This window comes from Aphanomyces invadans (assembly GCF_000520115.1).
Source record: "Aphanomyces invadans strain NJM9701 unplaced genomic scaffold supercont1.20, whole genome shotgun sequence".
NCBI lineage: Eukaryota > Oomycota > Saprolegniomycetes > Saprolegniales > Verrucalvaceae > Aphanomyces > Aphanomyces invadans.
The window spans coordinates 530,783-539,406 of NW_008580165.1; the positions used below are offsets into that span (position 1 = coordinate 530,783).

Sequence of the window (8,624 nt, forward strand, 5' to 3'; positions counted from 1 at the left end):
CGCCTCGTCGACACCGTCGACGCATGACATGATGGAGAGGGCGTCGTGTTGCGGAAGTTATAAAGGAGGATGTGGATGGAAGGCGGCTTACGCTTTGGATTTTCGTCGCTTGGAACTACTCGAAGACGACGACGAAGGGCGCGATCGTTTCTTGCTACTGCCGCCGCTGCTCGAGCTTTTGTGTTTTTTGGTCGCCTTTGCCGATAAGGTCTCGTCCTCTGTCGCTGCTTTGCTCGCAGTTTCTTCGTTCTCCTTCTCGATCAGCTTGGTGAGGAACTCGCCGCGTTTCTGCAGCTCGACGATCGTGCGCGACTTGAAGAACCAGTCGAATCGAAATTGCCATGCTTTGCGGATGTCGTCCTTGATCGCGTTCCATTCAAACCCGTGTTCGTGCATCATGCACACAAGAAACACGTCTTCGTCGTGGGTGAACCCCTTGCTCTTGTACCCGCCTGGGTACTGAAGCTTCATGTCCCGCCACGGGTTCTTGTACATCGCGCACTAGACAGAGCAGTACCATCACACACGGGTCGTCCACTGCAACTCCTCGAATTTTTCCGACATACCTTGGCCGCCAGTGCCTCCTTCACGGCTTGGTTACGTGTGAGGCGCTTCTCGCCCTTTTCGATGCGCTCGATGAACTTGGACCACTCCTCTAGCTCGTCTGCTCCTCGCGCCCAGAACACGTCGTAGTATTCGGCCACGCGCGTGATTTCTTTCCCGAGCGCCGTCGCCGTGTCGGCACAGATGGCTTCCTTGTCGTGGCGGCCAAATTTCTCGCAACTGGCGACGAGCTGCTTGAGGTCGCGCCGAGTCCAGTCTCCAAACCCGTCGTGCTCGAGCGCCTCCAATGCCAAGCGGTCAACCTCCGGCATCTCCATGCCTTCCAGGTCAGCTTCGAGTTGCTTGAGCTTATCTTTGGCCTCGTCGTCGTCGAGCTTGCCAGACTTGGCTTCCTTGATCAGCTTGAGCTGCTCCTTTCGTTGAAACTCAACGTCCAGGCGCTTCTGTAGCAGCGGAATCATCTTGTCCTTGTCGAAAAACTGAAAATCATGCACGATGGCGACCTTGGGTCGATTCTCTTCGTCGGGCTTCTTGACCTTCTTCGGCTTTGTCTGGCCCGTCTGCTGGCGGTAGTACTCGTCCACGTCGTAGTTGGTTTTGCGCTGACGCGCCGGCAACGCGATAAAGGTGGACGGCATGACGCCGCCCGTTTCCAGGGCATCTTTGGCAAACTTTTCGCCCTCAAACTCGTACAGGCTCGATACAGACGACAAGCTAAAGTTCTTGAGATTGTGCTGCATGTCTTCGTTGATTTTGGCTTTCATTCCCTCTGTGCGCTCCTCGCCCTTGGCCAAGATGGCGTCGATGTCGTCGTCTGTGATCATACTGCCTTTGGCGTTGAAAATCTCGTCCGCTCCAAACCGGACCATCGTCATGAGTTCATCCTTGCTCAACTTGCGGTTCTGCTGCGCAAGACGACCCTGCTGAATGATTGCCGCGTCCAGGTACAGCTTGCGCTCGGCCCGTTCGACGATCTTTTCTTCGACAGTCCCATCCGTGATGAATCGAAAGACGCGGACCGGTTTGGTTTGCCCGATGCGATGGGCGCGATCCATTGCTTGCAAGTCCACCTGTGGGTTCCAATCCGAGTCGTACAAGATGACAATATCTGCTGTTGCCAAGTTGATCCCGAGGCCGCCGGCGCGCGTGCTAAGCAGGAACGCAAACTTGGTCGAGTTGGGCGCATTGAAAACGTCCATGTACTCATCGCGGAGCTCGCCCTGAGTAGACCCGTCTAAACGACAGTACTCGTGGTTGTTGTACCGCATGTAGTCCTCCAGGATGTTGAGCATGCTTGTCATTTGGCAAAAGATCAGGACGCGGGAGCCCTGGGCCTTTAGACGAGGGAGCAACTTGTGCAGGAGCACGAGCTTGCCGCAGTTTTCCCACAAGTGCGCGCCTTCCACAAATGGCGGTCCAGGCTCGGCGCCGTCAAACAGGTACGGGTGGTTGCATACTTTGCGAAGCTGCATCAAAATGTTGAGTAATCGCACGCGATCGGATCCGCCGATGGAATTCAAATGGGTCGCGTCACGGTGGAGGACGCGCGTATACCATTCTCGCTGCATTTCCGACAGCCCAACGTACAACTTGGTCTCTGTCTTGGGGGGAAGCGAGTGTTCAACATCGGTCTTGAGGCGACGCAGCAGAAATGGCCGCAGCACCGTGTGCAGCTTCTTGATGACGTTTTCGTGGCCAGCTTCGCCATCCACGTTAAACCACGAGTCAAAGTCTTCACTGGCTGTAAACACGTCTACAAACACACAACGTCACGACCGTGGAGGACGGGGAACACATACCAGGGAGTAAAAAGTTGAGAAGCGCCCAGAGCTCGTGCAAGTTGTTTTGGAGCGGCGTGCCCGTGATGAGCAAGCGGTGCTCGACGTCAAATTCGCGCACGACCTGCGACAACTTGGAGTTTTCGTTCTTGATGCGATGGGCTTCGTCGATGAGCATGTACTTCCACTGGAACTTTTTCAGCGTCGTCTTTTCGATGATGGCCACTTCGAACGACATGACACACACGTCCCATTTGACGGACTTGATCGACTCGCGCAGGACGTTGCGTTGGTCCTTGTCGCCCATGAATTTGAACGTACGAATGGATGGACACCACCGTCCGAGCTCGCGCATCCAGTTGCCGACCGTCGACTTGGGCACGATGATCATGTGCGGCCCCTTCATGGCTGCGGCGATTAGGGACAAAAAAGTCGATATCCACGATACCTCGAGATTCGCGCAAGTACGCGAGCAACGAGATGCTTTGGAGCGTCTTTCCGAGCCCCATTTCGTCGGCCAGAATGCCGTTCACACCCGAATCGTGCAAACGGATCATCCAGTTCAACCCTTCCAACTGATACGGCTTCATCGTGCCAAATGCAATGTTCGACGGCTGCTTATCCACACGTGTGAAGCGGGACTCTTCTTCGGCCAAAATCGCCGCTTGGTCGTCGTCATCGCCGCCTTTCTTGACGGAACGTCGGTTGTAGTCGCCGTCCGCTTTGACGTTGTCCCGTTGTTTTTTGTTCATGGCCTTGCCAACGGTGGAACTTCCACCCATGAGAAATGACGTAAAGACATCCGACTAACGTGTCGAGTGGACATGAGAAATCATGCGGAACTATTGCAGAGGGTCAAACCTGCGCCATGAGGAATTGCAGGCGTCGGTCGGGGCTTGCCTTCGATGTCGTTGCTGCTGCTTCCTGTTCTTGCTCGCGCAAAGCTTCGAGCGCCTTGAGTTGACTCTCCTTTTGCTTCTTCAATGCTTCTTCCTCTTCTCGGATCAGCGCTTCCCGTGCTGCCTTGTCTTCAGAGGACAACTCTTCGTCTTCGTCTTTCACATCCGTTGCGAACGGAAGGGACGACGACACATCCGCGTTCTCATCGTCTTCCGCACTAGAACTCTCACCAGCGTCAGATACACCGTCCGAGTAGGACTCGACATCGTCGGACGCGACGTCCTTGCCACCATTGGCAGCTTGATCCAACGCTGTCTTCTCCACCGTAGCCATAAATCCAAGGAGTTGTGCAAGGTTTGGAAAAACACGACGATGCTTGGATTTTATTGGATAAAATAAAACATAATGCTGCGATTTGATTCGCTACAGTTTGAAAAAATGCCAACAATCTCCATTGGTCAACCAACACCATGCTGAACGCTGATGACGGAAAGCCGGTGAAGAGCGGCGGCGGCCGCCAAAGCAAGCGCCGCAACGAACGCATTCGTACCTTCTACAAGATCAACAACAACGCGCTAAAATCGAGGGAGAAGCTTCCGCAGGAAGAGATTGCTGCGTATGTGACCCACATTGACAACAAGTGCTTGGCAAGTATGGCATGGTCGTGGTGGACAGACGCGTCATTGAGATTGTTCATATCTTTTGGGTGGTAGAATTCGGCGTGATGAAGCTGTCCAAGTACGATCTCAACGTATCTTGTGCAGTGGCACAAGACAATGAGACGCCGTTGTCGCTGCTTGGCTACGCGGCGATCCATTCACCCCACGTGTGCCTGTCGTTGCTTTACGCAGGAGCCGACCCTTCGTACGACTGCACCAGTGATGTTGTTGTTGACCCAGAGTCCCGCGCGTTGTTACTTCGATACCCTATTCAGTATATCGTCTGGATCATCTCGTTGCTGGCATTGTCCACAAGTCGCCTCCACGGTGGGTCATGCGCACACTGCAACGACACTTTAACAGTCCTCGTTTTGCTGTCGCCATGTCGCCATGCCGTCTGCCAACGCTGCTTTTGGTCGCACGTGTCTCAACTCCTCATTGATCAAGACCTGACGTGCCCTCGCTGCCTCGGCGAAGTGGCGAACGCCGCGTCCAAGTGTGGGCTCCGACCAGTACCTCCTGTCGCCACGCCACTCGAAATCTCCCTCAAGTCCCTGGACGCGTATTCCCATTTGTCTCCTATCCCCCCGAAGGGCCACAAGAACGTCAAGCCCGCCATCGAACCGCTCCCTCTCTGGCGCGCTCTCCACTTGTACGTGGGACTCACCCCAAAGCAACGCGACGCCGAGATGTTCAAGGCCGTCCTGGCCAAAAATGCCGGTCGACTCGAAGCGTTGGTGCAAGAAGGAGTCGATGTCAATTGCCGCAACGAATATGGTCAAACACCGTTGTTTGTGGCGGCATGGATGGGGGAATCCAGAGTCGTGCACGTCCTACTCGCGTCTGGCGCTGCCGCCGACGTCACCGACAACGCTGGCACGTTTCCTCTTCAATGCGCGTTGGCAAATGGCCATGGCGCGGTGGCGTCGCAGTATGTTCTGCCTCACCCGTGAGTTGAACCAAACGCAGATCTCACTCTATTTGTAGACTTTTGGAGGCCGCGCCATCAACCTTTTGCAGTCGAGACGACCCTGGACCGAGTGCTGTCTTGAACACCACAACGCCAAGCGATCGGTTCATCGAACTAATTCCCTTGACGTCGTTGCATCCAGGGGCTGGCAGCGGGTACTACGACAATATCTTTTCGGAAGCGTTCTTGGAGCGCCTCGAATCGCTCCATCGCGACCTCCCTGTTGCGCCCAAAGAGAAAGCGTCGTGTTCGAATCGATCGTACTACTGCGACGCGCTTGGCTGGGTCATGGACGGAATCCGCCGTGCTTGCGGTCGTGCCGTCTTCCCCAATATGCGCTTCCTCCATTACACAGACGTCGGAGGCAGTTTACCGGCACATGTTGATTTGTCTCGCACCGACAACCATGGCGTGACATCTACGAAGACATTTATCATCTACCTCTCCACATGCGCCAGTGGCGGAGAGACCAATCTTCTCACCTCGATCCACGCAAAGGACCACAATATCTTGGCGGCGGTCAAGCCTCGCCGCGGCAGACTGCTAATCTTTCCCCACTTGTGTCCACACGAAGGCGCCGTCGTCGAGCATGTCCCCAAGCTGCTTCTTCGCGGCGAAATGTACTAACAGTTCATTTATCGGGATTATCAGAGTGTTGGTCGTGTTTATCCGGAAAATTTGAAATCGCATCGCAGCACTCGATCACGATGGACGTCCTGGCCAAGACTAGCTTCTCGCGGATGCGCGAGACTAAGGGCATCAGCGCCACGGACGTGTATAGCTGTCCAACAATGGATATTGTCGCGTTCATCACGACTGATCATCACGTGCTGGTCTACGTACGTGATGGTGTCATCGTTCGACCTTCTCACAGCAAACTCGTAGCAATCGGTGGAGTGGAAAAGACTGTTGCACATACAGCCATCCGACTCGGCGACTGAAGTGACGCATGTTGCATGGCGACCTTGCGGTGAGCACTTCATGTTGCTGACTCTGCCCTCAGCAGTGTGTTTTATGAGTATGTAGGCAAGTCGTTGGCCATCGGGCGTCGAGATGGGCAAGTACACTTGCACGACATCGAAGCCGAGCCCGATTCGTCGTGGCAGTCTTTTGACAACGTGGGTGGTTACCATCACAAGTATCCCATTGTCGCATTGAGTTGGACCAAGTATTCCTTCTTGCTTCATCGAGCATTGACTCACTAACATGTGGAAAGTATGACAGGGTGCGCGACGGCCAGGATGAAAGATCTCACGCCATCTTACTTGATGAACCCCCCCTCATCCTTTTCAAGCACTCCAATCACGTACACTTCCATCTCGGCTATTCCCGAAGACCAGCATCACGTCCTTGTGTCGGCCGACTCAAACGGGACAATTCTCATTCGTGTCTGGGGCAATGTGTGTTTGGCTCGGCTAGACACGAACCGCACCGACATCCGGGCGATCTACATGCCGCACAACGATGCTTCGTCCGTGCTGGTCGCGACTACCAACGGTGACTTGCTTCACTACACCTTCGACATGTGTCCAGAGGAGCTGTTGTTTGTGGTGGGCCACCACATTCGTGAAATTCAGGGCCAGTGGGCCACTATCACGTCAGCTCTCAAGCAGCTTCAAACCGAAGTAAATGCCGCCGTTTCCTCCTTCTTGTACATTATTTCTCATGTCGACGCGTTTCTGCAGTGGGACAACGGCGTGCGTCTGTTCGAGGCGAAGTTTCGTCTGCTCCGAGGGGAATACGCCAAGTACGGATGCAAGCAAGTCCCTCAGGTGAGAAAGACCGTGTCGAACGTTGACGATCGGTGGCCAGCCGCATGGACGCGGTTGAAATATTGGGTAGATGCACCTGTACACGTTGTTGTGCAGTGGGCTGTGCTACCCTGCGCTGGAGTTGTTTCTGTCGCAGTATTTGCAGGAACAGGCACGTCCACCGCTCGACACGAGTTGGCGACTCACAACGGTGCACAGAGCATCTTGAAGATGCAAAAGACATTTGCGCATGGATGTCATGCCGTCGACGGTTTGGTACGACAGCACGGCAACTTTGTCGACGTCATTCGTTCGATTGCTAGTTGCACGACCACCTTGCTCCAAGTGCGGCAACGATTCTGTTTCGGTTGAGTGAGCTACGCGGTCTTGGTCGCTTTCACGCGTTGTCCTTCAAGGTTGGCCTGTGTGGCGCTGCAGCGACGGGCGCTCATTGCTTTCTTCGTAGCACATTGGGCTGGACATGGCAGTGTTGTCCAACGTGATGGAGTCCATGGAATCGCTTGCGCTCGATCTAAGCGCCATGCAGCGTGCCGTGCGGGAAACGGCAGTGGATTTCGGTCTGTTCTTGGACTGGGTTGGCGACATGAGCGCGTTTGTGACGAGTACGCCGCCCTCTCGACGATGTAGTGCTGACACGCGTTCGTAGACAAAACAGCCACGGGATCACGCAACCCCATCGACACCCAACGCCTCGGGTGCTTCCTCAATCGTGCGTACCATGTTGCGATTGCATCTCGCCAGAAAGACCCGACGGGAGACATCGAGCTCACATTTGGCAACCCCGTGCCGCAAGTTTGTCAAATATACATCCTATATAGCCTTCACATGGACGACGGTATAGGGAATTGCATCGTTGGTGCGCGAGAAGGAACGAATTCACCGGCAGTGGACTGCGCTGCTCGACCAAGAGGCCGCCTCGACGCGCTCCACGCCGCTTGCAATTTCCAAACGCTTGGCCCTGCTGTCGCCACCCAAAACCGTCGTGTTTGGGCCCCAATTCACTGTCGCTTTTGGAAACCAGTCGCCGGTCGTGGTGCTCGACACTGCCACGTGGGTGGCACTTGCAACTCCTCCGACCGCGCCGTCGTTTCAAGTGGTACGACGCTTGTCCAGGGTGTGTGTGTTCATGACAGATCCAAAGGTGCAAGCGAGCATGTACGTCCGAGAGGCCGCTGCCCCCCGCGTAGCCGTGGTCGTATCCGATGGGTACCAAGGTGCACCCATCACAAGACCACCGATCGACCGTCTCACTCGAGTTTTCGCGGTAGCATATTTGCAATTGCTCCCCGTCGAGACGACTGCGATGGGTTCGTCTCCTTCACGGGCACAGGTGCGGCGTGTGAAGGATGCACGGACAAAGGCGTGGCCGGGCTGGCGTTTATAAAGAGTTGTAGGAGCACGAATGCATCAGATCGAGGGCGTTGATCGGGTGGTCGACGGTGGTATCGCTGGTCGCGAACGGCACGCGCGGAGTCCTTTGTCTCCTGTCCCACCAACACTCAACGTTTGTCATGTACGACGGCGAGTGCGACGACAGTGAAGTGGACGATGAGTGAGGAACGTTGAACGCACCAACCTCTTCGCTGCCTCCTGTGCTAGCACCTATGCTTCGCTCCACCACTGCAGTCTGTGGAAGCAGCGTGATGCAATCAACAAGCGACGATGGTTCACATTTTGTTTACGGATCCAGTGAGCATACCAGCAGCGGCATTGGACCCAGCATTACGCGGTGCAACAATGTGCGCTGATGCAACGGTCAAGATCAGGTGCGTTGGCAACCCGACACGACGAGCCAACGAGCCCAGGACGACCTCACAAGGAGTCATGAGCGAAAACAGAAGCAGACTCGCGACGCGTCGGGCCTTCTACTTGTCGTCGCTGTAATGGTGGTGCGTCTCCATGCTGATTACTAGCAACGACATGGTCTTATGCGCCAAGATCCCGTGGAGGGTTATCCATGCCGGTTCGCGTGAGACGCCGA

General features: G+C 55.2%; 3 protein-coding genes across 4 annotated transcripts; 2 read left to right on the plus strand and 1 right to left on the minus strand.

Annotated features, from left to right (window-relative positions):
• Nucleotides 1-29: 29 nt before the first annotated feature.
• On the minus strand, nt 30-3,593 carry H310_09257 (hypothetical protein). The gene is made up of 5 exons (XM_008875281.1): nt 3,204-3,593; nt 2,791-3,148; nt 2,364-2,750; nt 567-2,317; nt 30-501 (listed from the first exon to the last, which is right to left on the minus strand). The coding sequence occupies exons 1-5, from the start codon at nt 3,573-3,575 to the stop codon at nt 88-90; spliced, it is 3,282 nt and encodes a 1,093-aa protein (XP_008873503.1). The 5' UTR covers nt 3,576-3,593; the 3' UTR covers nt 30-87.
• A 111-nt stretch (nt 3,594-3,704) lies between these two features.
• H310_09258 (hypothetical protein) lies at nt 3,705-5,547 on the plus strand. The gene is made up of 3 exons (XM_008875282.1): nt 3,705-3,893; nt 3,956-4,832; nt 4,889-5,547. Exons 1-3 carry the CDS (start codon nt 3,713-3,715, stop codon nt 5,496-5,498), a joined length of 1,668 nt encoding a protein of 555 aa, XP_008873504.1. The 5' UTR covers nt 3,705-3,712; the 3' UTR covers nt 5,499-5,547.
• Nucleotides 5,548-5,562: 15 nt separating this feature from the next.
• H310_09259 lies at nt 5,563-8,341 on the plus strand. Of its 2 annotated transcripts, XM_008875283.1 has the most exons (14): nt 5,564-5,710; nt 5,757-5,841; nt 5,898-6,039; nt 6,088-6,496; nt 6,557-6,643; nt 6,714-6,794; nt 6,842-6,898; nt 6,946-7,038; nt 7,089-7,245; nt 7,290-7,435; nt 7,485-7,739; nt 7,785-7,857; nt 7,912-7,973; nt 8,038-8,341. In XM_008875283.1, exons 1-14 carry the CDS (start codon nt 5,579-5,581, stop codon nt 8,197-8,199), a joined length of 1,941 nt encoding a protein of 646 aa, XP_008873505.1. In that variant the 5' UTR covers nt 5,564-5,578; the 3' UTR covers nt 8,200-8,341. The 2 variants fall into 2 exon arrangements, with proteins under 2 accessions (XP_008873506.1, XP_008873505.1); XM_008875284.1 differs by having other exon boundaries at nt 5,563-5,710; nt 5,757-6,039; nt 8,038-8,199.
• Nucleotides 8,342-8,624: the final 283 nt, after the last annotated feature.

Excerpts from the sequence above, each read along its gene's own strand:
- H310_09257 (XM_008875281.1), bottom strand. The coding sequence starts at position 3,575 with ATGGCTACGGTGGAGAAGACAGCGTTGGATCAAGCTGCCAATGGTGGC. Across the intron at positions 3,149-3,203 it reads TGCAATTCCTCATGGCGCAG|TCGGATGTCTTTACGTCATT; the intron begins GTTTGACCCTCT and ends TCGACACGTTAG. Across the intron at positions 2,751-2,790 it reads GTACTTGCGCGAATCTCGAG|CCATGAAGGGGCCGCACATG; the intron begins GTATCGTGGATA and ends TAATCGCCGCAG.
- H310_09258 (XM_008875282.1), top strand. The coding sequence starts at position 3,713 with ATGCTGAACGCTGATGACGGAAAGCCGGTGAAGAGCGGCGGCGGCCGC. Across the intron at positions 3,894-3,955 it reads TGACAACAAGTGCTTGGCAA|AATTCGGCGTGATGAAGCTG; the intron begins GTATGGCATGGT and ends TTTGGGTGGTAG. Across the intron at positions 4,833-4,888 it reads CATGGCGCGGTGGCGTCGCA|ACTTTTGGAGGCCGCGCCAT; the intron begins GTATGTTCTGCC and ends CTCTATTTGTAG.
- H310_09259 (XM_008875283.1), top strand. The coding sequence starts at position 5,579 with ATGGACGTCCTGGCCAAGACTAGCTTCTCGCGGATGCGCGAGACTAAG. Across the intron at positions 6,497-6,556 it reads TCAAGCAGCTTCAAACCGAA|TGGGACAACGGCGTGCGTCT; the intron begins GTAAATGCCGCC and ends GCGTTTCTGCAG. Across the intron at positions 7,436-7,484 it reads TTGGCAACCCCGTGCCGCAA|GGAATTGCATCGTTGGTGCG; the intron begins GTTTGTCAAATA and ends ACGACGGTATAG.